The 22,170-nt window shown below is 42.1% G+C and overlaps 1 protein-coding gene across 3 annotated transcripts in view; it reads right to left on the bottom strand.

Annotated features, from left to right (window-relative positions):
• Positions 1–22,170, bottom strand: part of TRMT11 (tRNA methyltransferase 11 homolog) — a 56,481-nt gene that overhangs the window by 12,972 nt on the left and 21,339 nt on the right. For all 3 annotated transcript variants that reach the window (XM_066605518.1, XM_066605520.1, XM_066605519.1), the window contains 4 exons: positions 18,096–18,260; positions 16,329–16,398; positions 14,881–15,012; positions 5,989–6,109 (listed from right to left, as the gene is read on the bottom strand). In XM_066605518.1, coding sequence (XP_066461615.1) covers positions 5,989–6,109; positions 14,881–15,012; positions 16,329–16,398; positions 18,096–18,260 — 488 coding nt within the window. The remainder of the gene's footprint in view (positions 1–5,988; positions 6,110–14,880; positions 15,013–16,328; positions 16,399–18,095; positions 18,261–22,170) is intronic.

Genomic DNA, 22,170 nt, shown 5'->3' with positions numbered 1-22,170 from the left:
TTATCAATTGCTTGTAAACGCATCATATTTCATTCAACAGCCTTCGAGGATGTGTGTGTTCTGTAAGGGGTTAAAGAGGTGAAAAAAATTGGCCATTTTTGTTTTTGTGCCAGAGTCAACACTGTTGCTATCAGTAAAATTTCTTATGGTAATGCTGGGATGGTTTATCATTACTGATCTTGTTTTATCCCCATTACAGGCTGCTTGTTGTGCACATCATAGATGTTGGGTAGAGATGAGCGAACGTACTCGGATAAGCACTACTCGTCCGAGTAATGTGCTTTATCCGAGTACCGCTGTACTCGTCCTGAAAGATTCGGGGCGCTCCTCTGCTGACAGGTGAGTCGCAGCGGGGAGCGGGGCAGAGCGGGCGGGAGAGAAGGAGAGAAAGATCTCCCCTCCGTTCCCCCCCGCTCTCCCCTGCAGCTCCCCGCTCCGCAGCGCGTCCCGAATCTTTCAGGACGAGTACAGCGGTACTCGGATAAAGCACATTACTCGGACGAGTAGTGCTTATCCGAGTACGTTCGCTCATCTCTAATGTTGGGTGACTTTGCAGTGGGTCCCCTCAAGCTGTGAAGTTTTGACAATTAGGAAAAGGTAAAGTTCCCGAGTGTAAGCACCAAGTCATGACCGACTCCTAGGGTAACTCCCCTTAGCAGACTGCTTTTGGGGATGGTTTGCCATTGCCTTTCCGGGTCATCTCTAACCCCCCAGCAAGCTGGGTGCTCATTTTACCGACCTCTGAAGGATGGAAGGCTGAGTCAACCTTGAGCCGGCTACCTGAACCAAGTGGAAATTGAATCCGCAACCTTCAGGTCGTGAGCGAGAGCTTAGGACAGCATTTCTGCTGCCTTAATACTCTGTACCTCACAAGTGGTAAAATGTAAAATACAGAAGGTAAACTCCTTACATAGTGAACAGGTTAAGAACAGAGCAATTTCAGAGATAAAGTAGAACAAATTCCATGTTGGTGCATTGCCCAGCCAACATCATATCACTTCCATCTCCACTTGTCAGCAGCTCATAATTGGATCTCTCAAGAAGCCATCTCATGGCTTAGTTTAATAACTAAATGTGCAAAGGTGAAATTAAGCAACCTGTAGTACCGAGCAGGTGCTGGTCAGAGCAAAAATATTTAATAAGCTTATTTTATCTAAATTTCCAAATTTGTATACACTTTAATGGTCCTATGAGGTGATGGCAAGACCCATTACTTATCTGTTATCGAGTTACAAATCATATTGCAGCCCAAGAGCTGCAATCAGAATTCTGCAAAGCTGAACTCGCACAGCAAATCATGTTGGCTTATTGTCTGAAGAGAACTTGCTTGAGTGATTTGCATTTTGGGAAGTATAATCTTTACACCAAATCTGTACAATAATGTGATGTACGAAAAAAAATAATTCTCCCACTCAATTAACCCCTTGAGTGGCACGCCCGGAGATTTTCCGGGACGAGCTCCACTGCTTATAGCGACATAGCCCGGAAGATTTCCGGGCTATGTATCACTATGGGAGCTGCAGAGCACAATGCCACAAGCTGTGACAGTGTGCTCTGCCTCCACAGACCCACAGAGAACACAGCAAGGGGCTTTGAAAAACCAGCAGAAGATATTGCCGACATGCCGGCAATCTCCTGCTTTGTTTACAGGTTGCCATAGAGACCATCGGCTTGTCAGAAGCAAGCCAATGGTCTCTGTGGCAGGGAGAGCTTGGTGCTTGGCTGTAAGAGGACAGCTAGGTACCTGCTCTTACAGCAGAGATCAGAGAAAACCTCCGATCTCTGCTGTGTTAACCCTTTACATGTGACAGTCTATGTGACTGCAGCATGTAAAGGGCTGTCACCATCGGACCCCCGGAATGTGATCAGGGGGTCCTGATGGGTCCCTGTGGAAGTCCCCTAAAGGGACAAAAAAATAAAATAAAAAAATAAAAAGTAAAAAAAATTATTTAAAAAATTATAAAAAACACTTGTCTCCCTTTACTTTGTAAAAAAATCAAAAATACAATCACACATGTGGTATCCATGCGTCGTAATGACCCAGAGAAGGAAGTTAATACATTATTTAACCCCTTAATGACATGGCCCCTTTTTTTCTTTTTTCCCCATTTCTTTTTTCCTCCCCCCTGTTTAAAAAAATGAAAAAGTTATGGCTCTTGAGACGCAACTGCAAAATTAGTTGAAATTCAATGATTAGACCATTTTAAAAAACCTGCCCTGGTGGGCACAACAGGGTGGTAGGAAACCCGCCTCTCAAGGGGTTAAAGGAGCTCAACCAAGATACTAGGGATGGATTTGTTGACAGCAAAAACAAGCCATACAAGCCCCAAAGAGATTGGTGAAAACAATTATGGAACAAGTATAATGCTGGGTCACACGACTGGTTTGGTGTAGCGTATTCCACGCACAAAATGTGCTGTACCAATCTCCCATAGGCAGCCATGTGGCAGCTCATACGAATTGCGCAAAAAAACCTGCACAAGAAAAATAGCAGCATGTTCCATCTTGGTGTGTATTCAATGCACTTACGCACCAAGATAGTGCATGGCAATTGGCGGTACGCAGCAAGTACACAATGTCACCACAGGTGGCACGCAGCAAATTATGACCCTCTGAGCCTGGCATTAAAAGTAGAGGGTTTACTTTTATTTCAACAGGGACAGGAAATAAGTGGCTGGCAGAGACATATGACGCTGCTTATCTCCTAAGTGAAAAGATACCAAAGACTTGAGATCTATCTCTGAGAAATCCCATCTTTTCTAATGCCGAGATGTGATCTTTAGTATCCAGAAAGGTATTTTAAGTTCAGGATCTTTGTGGAGATTTATTCTTTAAGCATTTATTTATATGCGTATTCTTCTTTTATGGACTTATTTATCATTAGCTACTTGATTTATGTATAACCTGCCTTTTAATAAAGGAAATGTAACAACCTTGTTTCTCCAAAAGTAAGACACTGTCTTATATTACTTTTTGCCCCAAAGGAGGCACACTGTCTTATTTTTGGCGAGTGTTTCATACTCACTAAGCCAGTAGCGTTTGGGTCCCTCGCTTTGATGTCCAGCGCTGTGGCAGGCTGCAGTGTAATCCTCAGCATTGGCAGAGCACTCTCTTCCTGGTAAAGGGGCTTTGAATACCCCGCCTCCAGCAAGCGAGTGCAGTGATTGGATCACAAGTGCCGTGGCTCAACCAATCAGAGCCGGTGCTCGATCATTCACAACCATTAAGTGAATGACGTCACTGAATAGCTGTGATTGGCTCACTGAGCCCTGGCTCTGATTAGATCACAAGCGCCGTGGCTCAGCCAATCACAGCATCCGCTTGCTGGAGGCGGGGTATTCAAAGCCCAGTTACCAGGAAGAGAGAGCTTTGTCAATGCTGAGGATTACACTGCAGCCTGACGTATGATCTGCAAGTTCAATCAAACTGTGTGTCGCTCTGATGTCAGCTGCAAGGCGTTCCTCTTGCTAATTTGGAGGAAGGAAGTGACATTTGTATCATGCTAGCATTTTAGATGCTTTTTAAACCCTCTTTGTTTGCTGTTCCATGAGCTTGGATAAAGGCTATTTTTAGCTTAAATGCATAGCTTACATAAAATTTTATTAAACTGGTTGTTTATTTGCGATGTTTTTAAGCTGTCTGTACACCTTCACGTGTTTTTGCATACATATGAACTACATTTTTTCATCAGCACACGTTGAGCAGACCCTCCATTTTTCACTAGTAATAGTGTCCCCTATATTGGCTCCAGTAGTAATAGTGACCCATATTGCAGTCCCAGTAGTAGTAGTGTCCCCTATATTGGCCCCAGTAGTAATAGCGTCCTCTATATTGTCCTCAGTAGTAATAGTGTCCCCCTATAGTGGCCCCAGTAGTAATAGTGACCCCTATATATTGGCCCCAGTAGTAATTATGACCCCTATTGCGGCCCCAGCAGTAATAGGCTCCCCCATTGCAGCCACAGTTGTGATAGCGGCCCACATTGTTGCCTGAGTAGTAATAGGGTCCCCTATTGCCACCCCAATATTGATAGGGTCCTCCATTGCAGCTCCAGTAGTAATAGGGTCCCTTATTGCAGTAATATTAGGGTCCCCCTTTGCCGCTATGCTATTCAGATGTAGGGAGAGGTTTAGCAGTGCAGATTACAATAGGGGCAATTGGGACGGCCGTGGGCCCCCTTAGAGTCGCACCAATTATAATCTGCCATTGGTGCCGGCTCTACTCACCCCTGTAGCGGTGTCTGGAAAGCCTATACTGAGGAAATAAGCACGCAGGACCTGTGGTCGGCATAGTAATGCAGATCACATGACTGAAACCACTAACAATCACTAGCGGACACAGAGCAAACTTTGGGAAACTTTGGAATATAATAGTCAATGTGATATCTATCAAGACCGAGTTTACTTTGTTTACCTAAATTTACATTTTCATACTGAAAAACAGTCTCAGGTGCAGGCTACTAGGGGGTCTCCCTCTCTCCTAACTTGCTGTTCTCTTTCTGTTGTTAAGTGATGCCTGTCTCTATTAACAGCTGGATTACAAGAAGTCAGGGAAGGTCTTTGCTGTCATAAATGTTAAACAAAGTCTGATTTAGCCAAACAAGAATAACCATTACCAACAGCAAAATAGATGTACTGATATTACAGAGTCAGAAACAGAGATGGTCTATTCAAATAATAGAGGTCAAGCAAACAGGAAGCTTCAACATCGTCAAAGATCCCCTTATTTGCCTCAACCCATTTCTAAACTTCACTAGCTTCAGGGAGGCAGTAAAGTCTACATTTTCTAGTTATGACCTTTTACAGTGTAGACATCAATTAAAATTATTTTTTTTATTATTTGAAAATTTTCTTAAAATTGCAGGGAACTAGCAAGGTCCACGACCCTCTCTTAGTAGGTTTCTCGCTCCCTACTAAGAGAGGGTCGTGGACCTTGGTAGTGCGCTGCCGTTTCTAAACTAGCATTACATGTGGCATGTCTACCTATTGTGGACTTAACTGTGCGGTTGCCCGAGGAATGTGAAGATGCAACTATTAATACATCTCTCCCTCTTAGGGTGCAAATTTTTTTAGGGCCTCCAACAATGCAACTATGGGACAGAAATGCCCAAGGCTGCAATTTGAAATAATTGAGTCGTCATCATATATCACTAATGATGATGAATTTCAAGTCATATATATCCCTATACACCCTCACTGAAGCACAACTACGTGTCCTACAACGCAGGCTTTCCGTCACTCCTACTTCAGCTTCCTCTCATTTTAATTGGGCTAAGAATATATGACTGTTTACCCATAAACTGGTTCTATATATGTATCATATGGCAGGGGGGCAGTGGATCTCCAAGGGGTCGGGACGCCTTGGGGAATTTGCTATCTTTGCTTGATGAAAATGAAAGAGAGGTTGAGACAAGTACGTATCCATTCACTAACTTCACTAACCAAAATCTAGAACTGCTCCATCAATTGCTCAATTTAGCTAAATTGACATTTTTACATGCCTAGTCATCAAGGATTTGATGAAAATTTAACCAAAAAAGTCTATGATTTATTCCAATCTACCCTCTACTGAAAAATGTGCACTTGAAGAGCTGTGCAGCAATAAAGAAATGATAAAACATGCGGACAAAGAATGTAACTGTACATATTGACACTATACGTTGTCCTCATACTGGCATAAGAACTATAAGCAAGCATTTAGCATGACAAGAATCTCAAACTTAGTATTTGTATTGAATTCTCAATCTAATGATACATTAGGAGGTAATACAGGCAGGCCAAATTTCCTAGGCTGGTTGGGATCAGACTGACTGATCAGAAGTAAATGATGCTGCATATATTCAAAAACTCAAGAAGGAACAGAAAATGAAAAGTGAACACTTGCTGCCAAGTACTATTAATATTAAAACTTGTTCTCACCTGTTTAAACAAATTACATTCCGAAACAAAATGTGAAACTATGTCCCCTGCCCGGCTCGTGCCCCCTCACCTCAAACTCCTTCACCTTTTCCATTGTTATCAAGCGGCGAGACGTGTGGCTGGAAAGCATCTGTTCGCAGTTACTAATAAGTTTCAGGCACGGGTGCCGGGGTACAACCTCCTCTGTATATCTAAAAGAAAGCAAGCAGAGTTGGTAAGATCAGCAGTGAACCATAAAGCATAACCTCGCATGAGCACTTCACATTCATATGGGAAGCTATTAGGAAGATTAACTGCTGCCAATTCAGTTAGCGAAAGAGAAAGCTAGAAACTGTAGCGTACTGTACATTACCACTATAGGCCATAGTAAGTGCCTTACAGCCACGTGATGTCAGCAGAGCCTTCTAAGGGTATAGCGAAAAAGGATGTGAAAAGAACTGGTATGGAGGCACAACCCTCTAAGCTACTAGAAGATGTAGATCAAAGTCCAATGTGTGATGGTGAAAGCACTTCTTTTTTATTATTTTTTCACAAATTAAAAACCAGCAATAGAATACGCGTTTCGGGGAAGAACCCCTTCGTCAGTTCGGCTGGATAGGACAACAGGATGCCTGGGGGTGACACGATTCCAAAAGATGTATTGGATGTGTCGGAGGTCCTGTGTGCAGGAGGGCAGGGGAGAAAAAAGTGCTTTAACCAGGTTATAACCAGACCAAGAGGCTCCAGACCATAGCATCACTCTCTTAAAGGAAAATGTGTTAATAACTGGTCATAACTTCTTTGTTTACGGTCTTTTTAACTTTAATTTCACTCCAATGGCAAACTAGTTGTACTCGATTTTAACTCTGTATAATTAGTATACACTGGCATACAGAATGTAAGGTCGATACACAGTTTTTCTATAGAGGACTTTGAAAAGTCCAATAAAATCCTTTGAATTATAAAAGTAAAATTATACCCTGTTTCCCTGAAAATAAGACATACCCTGAAAATAAGACATAGCATGATTTTCCTGAATTTTTGAGGATGCAAAATGATTTTTCAGGCTTTTTGAGGATGCTTGATATATAAGCCCTACTAACAGTTAATTTTAAAAAGTCAATTTAAATAGTGTCCAGGCAGCTATACATGTAAAAAGGTTAAACCTTTTTGAACAAAAATTAATATAAGACACTGTCTTATTTCCGGGGGAAACATGGTATATACATTTTCTCCACTTTGTGGCTGCGATCAGGAAACATTCTATAGATTTCTTCAGGATGAAGAACTATTCAGTGGTTTCGGGTTCTTCGTTTACTTCTGAAGAAAAAAAATGTCTTGTACAAGGCGCTGACAAATTCACATGAGTGCCGAAGTACCAGTAAATAAATACATGTATTGTTAGCCGTGCCCTAGGTTTGAGAATACTCAGGTGCAGGCGGTGATATTTTAAGTATTGCTTTTGAGCACATTCTGAGATGTTTCTAAGAAGGACCCCGATATACTTACTCATCTCTTTTGAGTCTAAACAATTCGAAATACTTTGGAACAATTTGATTTCTCAAGAGTGAGATTTTGTGTAAGTAAGACGCGTCAGCTACGTCAGACGCTGTCATGTTTGTGGCCTTTCCCATCTCCGTTATACTCAGGTCTGCTCTCTGGACTTGCTCACTGCATGTTCTGAGCATCCCTAATCCAGACTGATTCCTTACTCGCAGCAATAAACCAGAACAAGCACCTAATCCCTTTATCCAGGTCTGTCAAACAATATTAACTTTTAAAAGCTGTTGAAAATGAGTGTTTGGGTTCAAAATATGACAACTTGTCTGGGGAGAACTTCATGGAAAAAATAAAACCGCTGCCAAGTTTATAATTAATATAGCAAAGGCATGTCCTTTACAAGTATCCTGAATAATGGCTTTTGGTCTCTGTCCGATGTATGATCCCGATTTCACCACCATGGAAGCAGTGTTAGAACTGTAGCACCTCAACCCAAAATGTCTTATATAAATCCAAGCACCATAAATCATCAGTCTATCCGCAGGTAGGTCACGAATAAAGTTAACTTTGCAGTTTCCATGACATGTACACTCAACATTGGTTCCTCTCCGATTAGCAAGAACTACGGCACGGTAGGACCCTAGGCTAGGACCCTATGTGTGCACTCTCCATCTACCGACATACTCCAGGTCAGTAGCATTCTCAGTGATGGAATACCTACCTACTGTAGCGTAACATAAGCTCCTGCATTAAAGAACTCTTACCCATAGCAAATACCGGTCACAATCAGATCATTGCTTTCATTTAGAAACCTGCTCATAACCTAAAATCCGGTTTATGCACCAACGAGGTCCTTGAGAGTAATTTTGGGAGACTGTGGCTATAAGCACTCCTATAGCTATCTACAGTAGGCAATCGATCAATTCATACATTCCTAGGAGGAATAATGGAGGAGCGACTCAATGTAGATTTCTAAGAAAAGTTGCCTTGAAATTGCCATTTCACAGGGCATCCAAGTACTTACTAAAACCGACATGTCGGAGAGGTGACAGGCTCACTTTAAATCAAGCTATTAAGCGTGAGCATCAGGGAGTTTCAGCCGTAAATATCATCTTTCATTTTTAATACATTTATAAATGTTTAAATTATGTAAAAACAACAAAATAGTGATTTCTGTAAATGTTTACTGTACAGTTCTGTAGTCATTTTTTGTCTCATAAACAGTGGGAACTAGGTGAAAGGCCGCTAATGCCATCAGTGCTTTGTGTAATAAGGCTATTAAGCTGGCCATACATGAAAAAATGTCAGCCAAACGTTAGCCGCACTTTTCTCTGCATGCTCAGTCAAACTTGTACATGATTTGCCTATTGGTTCTGGAAGTACTAATCATGAGAAAACAGTCTGCTTATGACATAAGAGCAACCCAACTGTCATTGAAAGACACCCAAGGGTATCGGGTAGCCTCCAATGCCAATAGAAATCTAAATAGGTAGCTTAGAGACCTAACAACTGTTTATACGGGTTATTTATGAAGGTACGTTTGACTAGTGTTGGAAACATTAAAAAGAATACGGCCATTATGAAAACTGCAAATAACTCATTGATTTAGAAATTATAGAAAGTTGGATTGAAATAAATTCTAAAGGTACCCAGATACAGACTAAGATTGATGAAGCCAAAACGAGCATTCTCTTCTGTCTTCTAAAGGCCCATTTACATGCATCGATTATCGTTCAAACGGTTGAAAGCGAGTGATAATTGTTACGAGGTAACACGGGTAGTCGTGCATTTCATTCAATATTAATTACTCGTTGACTTTACTCCGCATAAATCAATCGTTTGGCAGTTTGCTTGGTTTAAATGGCAATCGTTCAGCGATTCGTGGGGAGGGGTCATCATTTGGCGGGGCGTACTTTCTTGTGTTTAAAAAGGCAGAGAAATTGGCGGTCGGCCGAACAAAGCAACTATTTTTACAGGCCCTCCTAGTGCCCCACCATTGGCTGGTAAATCATCGGCCGTTACGATGCGCACCGCAGCTACAAAGAGGATCGAAAATACATTTGCCATCTTTTACTTCGTGTGCGAAGGTCACGGCATCTACTTCGAAGATTTGTCTTTGGGCGCCCGCAGATTTCGCTACTTTTTCCGATAAAAAAAAGATTTGTAAACTTGACCCCTAAAGATTCTTTTATATGTTAATTCACAAAACTCCTTTTTTTTAGTATAAACCTACCATGTCTACTGATTCTTTCTCAATGCCAATGCAGAGAACTCCTATACTAGCCGTTGGTTTCTTTTTCCCAGTGATTACAAACTTGACACCTAGATATTCTTTCAAATGCCAATTTACAAAGCTGCTTGTTTTTCTGAACTCAAATTATGCTCACCCACCTAATTAGACCTACTTTCAAAGGCCAATGATTTTTTCCCCTTCATTAATGCACACACCCTCCTATCTTATCTTTACATGTAAATACTACCAAGTGACAAAACGAATGACTGAAATGCCCAGGCGTCACGTCCACACGTCCATTTCTAGCGATAATCGTTAGGTTTAAACGTTCATCTTTAAAAGAAAAACCATCGCTCACTTTCAATCGTTTGAATGAATTTTGAGCGATCATTGTTGCGTGTAAAAGGGCCTTAAGTCTGTTGTTAGGGCAGTTACTATTCAACTGCTCCCATGGCTGAACTATTGGAATAGATGAACTGACCACTTTGTTCAGTCTACCCCATTAGAGGGAAGTGGCTGTTGGCTAGCCTCCCTTTAGAGCGACTTTACTTTACTGATACGGCTTGTACCGTAGTTAAAGTTTTAACAAGTTGCTCTACTACTAGCAGAATTCCACTGATGTAAAACTTTTTCCTCGCTGTAGTCCAATTATTACCCACAAGGTACAGCACAGCATTCTGATTATGTCTAAGCTCAGTAGTGATGGTTGCACACACTATACAAGGGTTACAACTAGAAGAATGTGAGGAATTCAGACACAACAACCATGTCAGATTAAACACATCTTTTCAGCTTGATGTTATCTTTCATACAGAAATGGTTATTGCCTCTCGTTAATACATTGCCTGTCACTCACTGCTGGTGTGTGCATTATTCCCTAGTAATGAGGTTTGCTTGGACAGAAGGAAAATGTAGTAAATGGGACTAGGGGGGGGGGGGGGGTTAAAGAAGGGGAAAAAAACATAAATGCACTAAGAATAACTTTGGTGCGTTTCTAATGCTTTTTTATCTAACAAGCGTTAACTTCCTTGAAGGCTGGACACACACAGCGTATTGCAGAGGTTTTCCTAGTCTGACGCTCATACACAATATAATTTCGTATGGGCAGCGTTGATTACGCGCCCATAGAGAACAATGGGCTCCCTCCCACGTAATACGTGGCAAAATAGATCATGCTGCGTTCTCCTATGCACGCGCGTATGACGCAAATGTGAGTGAAACAGTGTAAGGCTATGTATTTGATTGCTGTGAATTACCACGTATCATGCGCATATACATCATACCTAATACAAAGTAAACTTCCACACGTGTGACCCTGCCAAAAGGGTCAGAGGTTCCGTCACAGATCTAGCTGCAAACGCATCCCAAAACTGGGCAGCTGGTCGGGGAAATGGGCAGACCTAATTATAGTCAATGGGGTACACCTGTCGCTGTTTGGTTCCGTCCAGACACGAAATCTTTCTACAGTGGGGATTCCCCTTTCCTCCTCCACGAACGGAGCACAAAAGCAAAATCTCCAACACAGGTGTGAAACCAACCTTAAAGTACCCAAAGGAATTCCGTAAAGATCAAAGACAAGCAAGGACAGCTTCTTTATCATAGCATACAATCAAGTCAGGATCTCCATAGGGATTTTATCCTCATGTAGATTATACTTTATTATTTTATACTTCAAGACAGAAACTGTCAGACAAAAAAAAATTTCATGCTGAACTCCTTCAGTCAACCCTTCATCACAGGTCCTTCAGTGAGTTGCATGTGATGAGGTCATTCGCTATATTATTTCCCGGACAAGTGGTCGTTAGTACTTTGATAACCGGTAGTATAAATAATACTGATAACCGGTAGTATAAATAATACTAATAACTAGTCTCTTTCTTTTCAGCAAATCGTAATGATTAGAGATGAGCGAGCGTACTCAGATAAGCACTACTCGCTCGAGTAATTGGCTTTATCCGAGTATCGCTGTGCTCGTCCCTGAAGATTCGGGTGCCGCTGCGGCTGACAGGTGAGTCGCAGCGGGGAGCAGGGGAGAGCGGGCGGGAGAGAAGGAGTGAAAGATCTCCCCTCCGTTCCTCTCCCCTGCAGCTCCCCGCTCCGTGCCGACACCCGAATCTTCAGGGACGAGCACAGCGATACTCGGATAAAGCCAATTACTCGAGCGAGTAGTGCTTATCCGAGTACGCTCGCTCATCTCTAGTAATGATGCCTGTTTGAATCAAAGGATTTGCAGCAAGCAGTGATTTTTAGATGTGCATGAAAGATCAAATCAATCATAATCTACCATATAAAAGGCTCTTTATTCCCCCCTACTATCATAAGGATTATTCTGCATGTTGGGCTATGAGCTAAACACAGTGATAAGGAAAAATAAATCTCACTTGTGAAGTATATGATCTCAAGTTAGATGTTTTTAAAGGGGTTTTCCAATGTTATGTAGACCTCAATCACAGGATAACAAATTATTTTGATATACTTCGGGGGAGATTTACTATTGCTGTCAAATTTAACCAACAAAACTAGTTGGGACATGCAGCTCTACCAAATTTGTCACAGTGGCACAGGATGTGTGATAAATGTGGCGTCTTTTGCTCAACATATTAGGCTCTGTTCAGACATTGTTTTACACTACGTCCTGTGGATCCATCTGAATCCCCTGGAGAGAACACAGGCTTTTATTGGTCAGTCTCTATTCAGACTGTTCCTTTTCAGCATTTCTGCCAGATTGAATAGCATAGTCAATTCTACTACTCTGTCCAGTATAAGTAACAGAAAGGAATGGAAGTCTGCTCAAACAGAGACCTCATTAACTTCTGTTTGACAAATGAAAACCTACTAGCCCAGGGTTTTAAATACAGTTTTCATTTCATGTATCCAAATGGAAACCTGGGACATAGTGTAAAATGAAATCTGAACAGATCCTTAGAAACTTTTCTCTTTCTGGTGCTACTTATTAGACTGGCTTACTTAACACCAATCTTCTGCGCCGAAATAATGGTGCACTTCCCTAATAAATCTTGTGTGTTTCATGACACGCTCCTTCTTCTATATGCTTTTCAAAGCTGTCTAGTGAGGTGTAAAATACATAATAAATCTCTCACTGTGTAAAACAATTTTCTTGTTGTATAATTTGAACCAAATGTTGGTGTATTTTGCTTAATAAATCTCCCTCTTTGTGTTTTAATTCCTCCTCAACTTTTAACATCAGTTTGCTGTATGTGAATGAATACATCCAATTTACACCCAGAGGCTGAAAAACTCAAACAATTCTACTACAACTTTATCCACTCTCTAGGCCAGCGGTTCCCAAACTGGGCTCCGAGTGCGACAGCCAGGGGCTTCGACTGAGGGTCTCTGTGGTGAGAATCCGACAGCTGCTCACCACTGTAGTGATTGCCAGCAGGGTGCTGCAGCTCCCTGCCAGTAATCACGCTGTGACGCTGATCCCGGTGCACACTCCGACATCAGTGTGCACCTGGGATCCTCCTCTCCAGAGTCCGCACCTCCTCAGTTCAGTGGGAGAGGACAAGGAAGGAAACGCTTCGGGAGCACACACTGCTGTCAGTGCGTACCAAGGATCAGCGTTGAGCAGAGGAAGAGCGGCGCTGACTGTAAGGAGGAGTTAAGTATATGGGTTGGAGGCTATTATTACTGAGGCTACTGTTGGGTTAATATTACTGTGGGGTTAATATTACTGAGGGGGTATATATTGCTACTGGGGCCCCTGTGGGGGGGGGGGGTCACTATTACTACTGGGGCCACTGTGGGGGGGTCACTATTACTACTGGGGCCACTGTGGGGGGGGGGGGTCAATATTACTACTGGGGCCACTGTGGGGGGGGGGGGGTCAATATTACTACTGGGGCCACTGTGGGGGGGGGGTCAATATTACTACTGGGGCCACTGTGGGGGGGTGTCAATATTACTACTGGGGCCACTGTGGGGGGGTGTCAATATTACTACTGGGGCCACTGTGGAGGGAGGGTCAATATTACTACTGGGGCCACTGTGGAGGGGGGGTCAATATTACTACTGGGGCCACTGTGGGGGGGTCAATATTACTACTGGGGCTACTGTGGGGGGGGGTCAATATTACTACTGGGGCCACTGTGGGGGGGGGGGGTCAATATTACTACTGGGGCCACTGTGGGGGCTCACTATTACTACTGGGGCCACTGTGGGGGCTCACTATTACTACTGGGGCCACTGTGGGGGGGCAGGGTCACTATTACTACTGGGGCCAATATGAGATTATACAACTGGGGTCATTGTAGGGGACGCTATTACTACTGGGGCCAATATAGGTTACTCTATTACTACTGGAGCGGCAATCGGGGTCCCTAATACTACTAAGGCAGCAATAAGGGTCGCTATTACTACTGGGGTCGCAATAGGGGACACTATTACTACTGAGGCCACAATAGGGGTCACTATTACTACTGGGGCCACCAATATAGGGGTCACTATCACTACTGGGGTCACTATTACTACTGGGGCCAACACTATAGGGGGTGGATTTGCTGTGAAATTTACAGTAGCTGTAGCAACAAAGTGGATGTGATTTTAAAAATCTCATCCACACGCTGAGAAAAAAATTTGCACAAAACCCGTGTGGATATTGACATGTGGTGCGGGATTCAATTCCACAGCATGTTAATTTTAAATATAATGTATATCAATAGCCCATCCAGCGCTCCCGCGTTAGTACCTGTTTTTTTTTTTGTTTTTTTTTATTTTTTTTTAAACGTCCCTGTCCTTTTTACAACAACGAAGGTAAAATTATATGGTGTGATAAGCCACGCCCCTAACCCCTCCCCTGACCACACCTTGGGGCTCCACGAGAAACTTTTGTTTTAAAAAGGGCTCTATGGCTGAAAAGGTTTGGGAACCACTGCTCTAGGCAATCTTGTGTAAGTTAAATACATCAGTAACATAAAAAGTCTTCTCGGTCCTCAATGTAGTCTGCTACATTGTATCAGTTTAGGTACAACGTATTAACCTGCAGTCCAGGATGCTTATCTCACAGAGGATTGCCTAATGCAAGAATATTTTCATTCATTGCTAGCAGGCAGTGATCTTCAAACTACTAAGGACCTGAAATAAACATTACTCTGTTGTCTTTGGCAGCAAGTAGCAGATAAAAAAAGAAACACATAAGAACACATCTTAGGGACAAGTATATCATTAGTAATTTGCCTTAGAAAGAATGCAATTTTAAAGACCCATCATAGAAAATATTAAAACACTTACTCTGGTCTGTACACAGGTAGCCAGTAGACCAACCTCCCTCCTACAACAAGAAATTCAGCTGAAAAGTTCAACAAGTCCAAGAAGATATCGCTTAAGTGGTAGGTTAGCTGGACAGGCACATGGCTTTCTGGGCTGAAAGGAAAAGAAACCCATTAGATCATGCATATTCCTTACCAAAATGCCGTAACACAATACTATCAGGAAAATTTTACAAACCCACAACACTACAGTTCAACCTTAAAGTATAACTGTAGTTTCCAAAAACTTTTTAACAATTGATACACACGTCAAAAGTTTGGATTGGTGGTGGTCTGGGAGTGGAGGCCTCCACCAGTCAGTAAAACAAAGCAGCAGAAGCGCTCAGCCGTATGTCATCTCTACAAGCTAGCTGAAGACGGGCTTAATTGAAAGTCCATGAGCCCAAATTCAGCATTTTTCTCCAATTTCCCACTCTGCAGGCTCCATCTCTAGTTTTCAGTTCTCCCTGAGGAGGTGGGTGGTGACTAGCTGCTGTGATGTCTTCTTTATCACTATCTCTCTTATACTGAGAAGCAACAATGTGAGATTAAGCGCTTACTCGAAAATGGAGCCACATATTTAGTCTCACTGCCTGTCTCCTTCCTCCTGCCTATAGACTTCTATGGGCAGATGAATTTTACATGACAGTACGCATTGGATAGGAAGTGATTCTTCAGGACAATTTTTTTTTTATTTTTTGGTAAATAAAGTGATTGGCACTGTTGCTAATTATCACATTGGTTATCACATAACCCAAATATTTAAGATCATAGTTCTTTCTTAGTTCTAATACATTCCTTGCAAATTGCTTTACAACTAATCTAAAGGGTTGCCTTCATGCTTAAAGAGAGCTTTCATGTACTCCTGGAAAGCACACATCTTTCATTCATAGATACAGGATCAGGGGGATGTATCAAATCATAACTAGATAGACTTGTCATTCTGTGGGTCAAGCAAAGCTGGGTGACAAAGCCTATAAGAAATGTACCCAAGTGGCTGAATTCAACTTGACAGAAGAGGACCTCACACTACCCACCACAGAGCACCACACTCGCAGAGTGTAAGCTCTTGCCTACGACCTGAAGGTTGCAAGTTCGATCCCCGCATGAATCAGGTAGCTGGCTCAAGGTTGACTCAGCCTTCCATCCTTCGGAGGTCGGTAAAATGAGAACCCAGCTTGGTGGGGGGTAATAAGTAATAATTACCTGAAAGCGCTGCGGAATAAGTTGGCGCTATACAAATACCATGATTTGATTTGATTTAACTATCACACTATGACAAAGAGTACACTAATTCAAAAGAGGTTTCCAATTGTGAAAGACAAGTGCAAACCCCTTATCCAGAAGTGACCTCTTTATTATAGTGCTATAATTGTCCATCATACGAAGCTAGTAAGTGACCCTAGATAGGTGAACTGATCAATAACTTACAACTGGTCCGTCTTTATAATTTCTTTCTGTGTACCGGTCTTTCTAGTCGACTCGCGAATGCCATATGGAGCTAAAGATGGAGAAAGAATTCTAGTCATCATGCCAATAATATGTAAACGGTTTATTTACAAACTTCAACAAAACCTTGATTTCTGTCAGATCTTAACACTGATTTCCGTTCCTTTCGCTATTGGAATGCATTTAATGGTTTTGCTTTTCTGCTAGCGTGTGAAGACAAGGTCACGGAAGGGCCAGAAAACAGCTCCCAAGCAGACGTAGGATTTCATAAGGTGAACAGCTCCAGCTGTTAGGAAGACTCATCTTTATTAGATCTCCCACCAGCACCATTTAAGATTTGTCATTGTGCCAGAAAATACATCACCCGCTAAACACAGGGCTTGTCTCAGTACAGGTGTGCAAGACGGATCTGTGAAGAGTTACACTGCTTCTAAAGATATACACAGGTGCGTAAAGGGGTACTCCAGTGATTTAAAGTGAAAGCTATATGCATCATAAGGTGATCACATGCAATTCTGCAATACAAGGCTGCAGAGATATTTCCCTGTGGTCTCCCCCCTGCTTAGTTCTCCATTGGCATCCAGTGGTTACGTCCGGTACGCTCCGCTATATTACTGGTCAGGCTGCTCAGTGCCATCCCATTCTGTAATCATGACAGTTTATACAGTTGTGAATGTGCACTAATCAGTGACTGGCAATGGGGCATTGTGGGAGATGTAGTTTTTATACTTCCTGGTGGGCTACTTAACCCATTAAGTACCAAGCACAGTAAATTTACGGCTCTTGGTCCTGGTAATCCGCATGAAAATCCACAGGTTCTGTGTGTTATTTTGGCATGGATTTCACCCTCTTATTTGAAGAGGCGAAATCCATTGTGACAATTCACAGCATAAATTGACATTGAAAATATGCACTGCAAATCAACATACGCTGTGAATATGTTGGCAGCATGTGGATGGGATTCCTTGAAATCTCATTAACATTTCCTCTACTGTAAAATGGTACAGATTTTCCACAGTCAATTCAACAACAGAAATGAACATATTCTTATGGCTCATGTCCATGGGTGGGTTGGATTCCGAATGTGGGAGCCCGCAGCAGAATACGACCCTGCCCACAGCCGACGACCCTGCTTATCCATCTGGGTCTTCTTTTTTCTGTACTGTGGATGTGTGTGGAAGGGACGGCCAGCACGCTGGCACACATGCGCAGTCGAGTTTTTTTTCCCCAAACTTCTGCTTTCCCGCAGATCGAACGGCTTCCATTGACTTCAATGGAAGCCGTCCGTGCGTGAACCGCACTGAAATGGAGCATGCTGCAGTTTGATTTCCACATTCAAAAGGTCCACAAATCAAATCCACATCCAATTCAGTTGCAGACCCCCATGTTTCCCTATGGGTGGCTTGAACTGCGGATTCCGCAATTCAAATAGGTCCGTGGACAGTGGGCCTTAACTTCCAATTCAAAACTAAGAGCTGCAGATTTAATTGACCAAACAGGCTATACACATAGTAAAAAGCTATAAATCATTATATTATGAAGTGCAACCTTCTTTTAAAGGTATCATTTTATGTTAGGTATTTGCATCTATTTTCTATGTTAACATCAATAGATCAGAAAGAAAACATAGCCATTTAATTTTTCTCTCAAGAGCAGGCACCAAAAGGGTTTGGACTGAACCAATCTAATGGCAAGCCTATGTCCCCACCATTTCACTCTTAGCCTCTCTTTACATCTTGGGTAACTTACGGTCTGTAATAATGGCATCAAACAACGCTCCTCTTCTCCAGATGGGTTTTGATGCATCGGACACAAGGACATCAAGATAATATTTCTCTAACCCATACTGGCGTAAATTGGCCCTAATATTCTCATCTGGCCCTCTCCACTTCTGATTCATTCGAGTTGCTTTACCTGGCAGAAAGGTAGAAAAAGCATTTAAAGACATTTTCAAAAAGTTAAGCTCCATTTTTATTAACATTGACTATATAAGCAGCATGCATAAAATATAGGGTAAAGTAAATATGTTACAATTATTTTTTAGGTCATTTAACACTGCGCAAAAACAAAATACTCTGTTACCGAGAAAAAGCCATCATAAAGCAGGCTAGAGGATCCTATGATGAGTCTACCATAAGATGATAGAAGAGTCCTGATATTTATTAACATAAATATCTGTTCCCCATTTCACATATTCTTGGGTTAATCAGTAAGTCTGCAGGTAATGGAGCGGACCTATCAGGACTCCTAATAAGTCTAGTTTAGTAAATCCCTACAACCATTCTCCTTGTCAACGTCAGACTATGTAGTTACATACTCTTTGGAGATGGGAAATGGTAACATCTAGTTGTTAATTTATACATATGTTTCTAGGTGGAACAACAGAGGAATGGCATAGCACAGAGTTAAAGGGGTTTACCAGAACTACATTATTGATGGCTTATCCTCAGGATAGAACATCACCAGTTGATCGACTGGGACCGCTACTTTGGATCGCCGATCAGCTGATTGAAGAGGCCACAGTGCTAAGGTGAGGGCTGTAGCCTCTTCACAGGTACCTGACGTCACGTTCATCAGTCACATGACCTGAGAGCAGCTCTGCCTCATTCAAGTGCAATAACAGGCACAACCTCTGTAAAATATACAGCGCTGTGTCTGCTATGGACTGAAGTGACAGCAGTAATCAACAGGAGTCACTTCAATCAGCTTATCGGCAGGGATCCCCAACAGCTGACTCCTATCAATCAACTCCCAGCATAACCCAATATTGATAATCTGGTATCAACTGCAAAGAGGGCAAGGTTAGATTGTTCCATAAGGGAAACTCTGACATGTTGTCTGTAAAATGTGTAATGGCTTTGACGGTATACCATATAGATAGAGCTAGTTTATGTAATGGTAGCATATTGGAAGATTTGGTGTCTTCAAAAAAAAAAATTTAATGTTGCCAGCTACCAACCCTGATAAATAATGGTTTTCGATCAGCAGTTCCACATGTAGGAACCAGGGTCGTATATTTGTCAGTTGACCTGCCAGCTAGTACAGCTGAAGGTCTGAGAGAGCCACTCCAACCTGGTCTCTGCAAGGTGGATGAGCCCCAGATAAATGTAGTGAGGAGAGAATTTAAGGATTAAAAGAAATGTATCAGACCTTTACACTTTGCAACATATGCCAGTAAGAGACATTTAGGCTGTATAACCACTTTGACTAGGTTTATACATCCTGCTACTGAAAGGGTAATTTAGACCATCATTTCAATGTAATTTTGATAAGTTCTTGTAGTGGGTTAATAGTCTCTACAATCGCACTTTCATCGTCACATACCATGGTCATTCCAAGATATTTAAATTTGGAGACCACTGACAGGCCACAACTGGAGATAAAAGGATCCATAATTGAATTAGGGGCGGTGTACATAATAGCGGATTTTTGCAAATATATTACCCCTTAAAATTGGGAGAAGAAATCTATGTTTTCTAGCTTGGAGAAACAATTTCTCTCGATTCTGAAGTAAAAGGATCATCTATCTGGAACTATGCCACACTATGCTTTCCCGTCCTCCCCAGCAGACACCTGGGATAGTAGGGATACGGCATAATCAAATAGCCAGGGCTTCTACGGGTATGAAAAATAGAGTGGAGGATATGGGACAACCCTGACGAGTGTCACGTGGAAGAGCAAAGTTAGTTGATGGATACAGTTTACTGTAATGTTAGCTTTTGGGAACCTGTATATGATTTTATTCCATTTCAAAAATTGAGGGAAAACCCCAAGGTAAAGAAGACAAGCTCCCAGGAAATTCCATTCTAGAGAATCGAAGGCTTTCATTGTGCCTAGTGATGCCAGGGCCCAAGGCATATCATATAGTCTGCCGAGCTGAATATTGTTTGAACCCTACAGATATTTATAGCTGTGATTTACCAGACATGAAGCCTCTTTGATCGGGATGCATAATAGAAAGATTAACTTGGTCTAGTCTAGTGGCTAAGACGTTAATTAGGATTTGCTAGTCAACAATGACTAACGAAATTGGGCAATAAGAGCCACAATCAGCAGGTGCTTTATCGGATTTTAATAATACTACAATAGTGGCATCATAGAAGTCAGATGGAAGGGAATCTTCCAGAAGGGCCTGTCACGGTGTGTATTGTTATAATGGGGAAAGTCGCTCTGTGTGTATCCGAAAGACCTCTATAGGAAGGCTGTCTGGTCCAGTGGATTAATTTAGTGCCATGTCTGTAATGACCTGTTGGGACTTCCTCCAGCTTGATGACATCACTGAGTGGCTGTAATATCATTCACTGAGTGGCTGTGATTGGCTCACCGAGCGCCGGCTGTGATTAGCTGGCTGTGGCTCGATTAGCCAATCACAGCGTGTGCTTTGCTGGAGGCAGGGTATTCAAAGCCCCATCACCAGGAAGAAGCCCAGCTGTGAGACGAGGAGGACACAGTTTACCGCAGCGCCGCCAAGGACCATTGGGAGGCCGCGGACCAGGTGAGTATAAGCCCCCCCTGAAAATAAGACACTGTGCCCTTTTTGGGGCAAAAATTAATATAAGACAGTGTCTTATTCTCAGGGAAACACTATATATATATATATATATATATATATATATATATAAAATTTTGAAGCTTCAGTTACTTGAGATTCTAATAAGAGGTCTGTCTGACAAATTGATCTTTTAACCCTTTTGCAATCCTGTGTCAGCCCTCATCCAACATTAAGATTTTCCTACAAAACTCTGAAGTTGGGTAAGGGTCAACATATGATTCTACTACTTTGCAGGACGGCTCTCCGATGTCGGAGGCTGTTCTGCATATGTATGCTTGAGTATACATGACAGAATTGTAAAATGAGCGCTGTCCTCTATACCCTAACATACATAAGCAGAACAGCCTCTATCATCGGAGAGCTGTCCTGCATACAGTTAGAAACATGTGTTGGCCCTTGTACGGGATTGGAGCATTGCAGGGAAATCTTAATGTCGGGCAAGGACAGACACTGGACTGGAAATTGTTAAATTTCAAAAAAATTGCTAATAAAATCAACATGACAGTTCATTTTTTATGTGTTTCAGTTGAGTACTTCTAAGGAATCCAAAATGTGCTTTCCCACCCAAAATAAATAAGAGATAGGGAGTGTGTGGGTTGCATGGAAATTTGAATGGAAAGGCTTAATATACTTAATAGTGGACCTGAGACTGCCTCTAAGGTAGGCCTTACGTGCATTCCATTTCAAGGCATGCTGGGTAGTATCATCATGAATTTGGAGATAATGTAATATTTGGTCAGTTATACGATCATTAGGGCCTATCAGTTTAAGCTACAAAGAGTGGAGTTTTCAAGTTGGGAGTGTTCTTTGTTTTGGGAATTTTAAAACAGGAGGCATTGGACTATGATCAGATATACCTCGAGGACAATGAATTTGGATGATACATGAATAGCCTCAATAACGATCCTTGACCAGGGGAGTGACAAGTATATTCACAAAGATCTAGGTGGTGTAAATGCCATAGATCAATCCAGCCCATACTATCAACTGTCGTATAGGGGAGTCACTCAATCCACTAGGAAGCAGATTTACTCGGAATCAATCTTTGATAGAGTGCATGACCTAATTAAAGTCTCCCATACATATGACATGTGCAAAAGGGTATTGATAGCTGATTGTAAAAGGAGTATTAAGTGGTGGGTTATAAACACCTAAGATGGCGTACGGTTTAGTGTCAACCTCGCCATTGGCAAATACAAATCTGTCTTTTGGGTCCCTGAGGACATTGATGGAATTCATTGTAATCATCTAGGCTCCATCTAGTGTTAACAG

This window comes from Eleutherodactylus coqui, chromosome 1 (assembly GCF_035609145.1).
Source record: "Eleutherodactylus coqui strain aEleCoq1 chromosome 1, aEleCoq1.hap1, whole genome shotgun sequence".
In the NCBI taxonomy this organism is placed as follows: Eukaryota; Metazoa; Chordata; class Amphibia; order Anura; family Eleutherodactylidae; genus Eleutherodactylus; species Eleutherodactylus coqui.
Note: the sequence above shows the minus strand (reverse complement) of the source record. Positions and strands in the feature narration are given on the sequence as shown.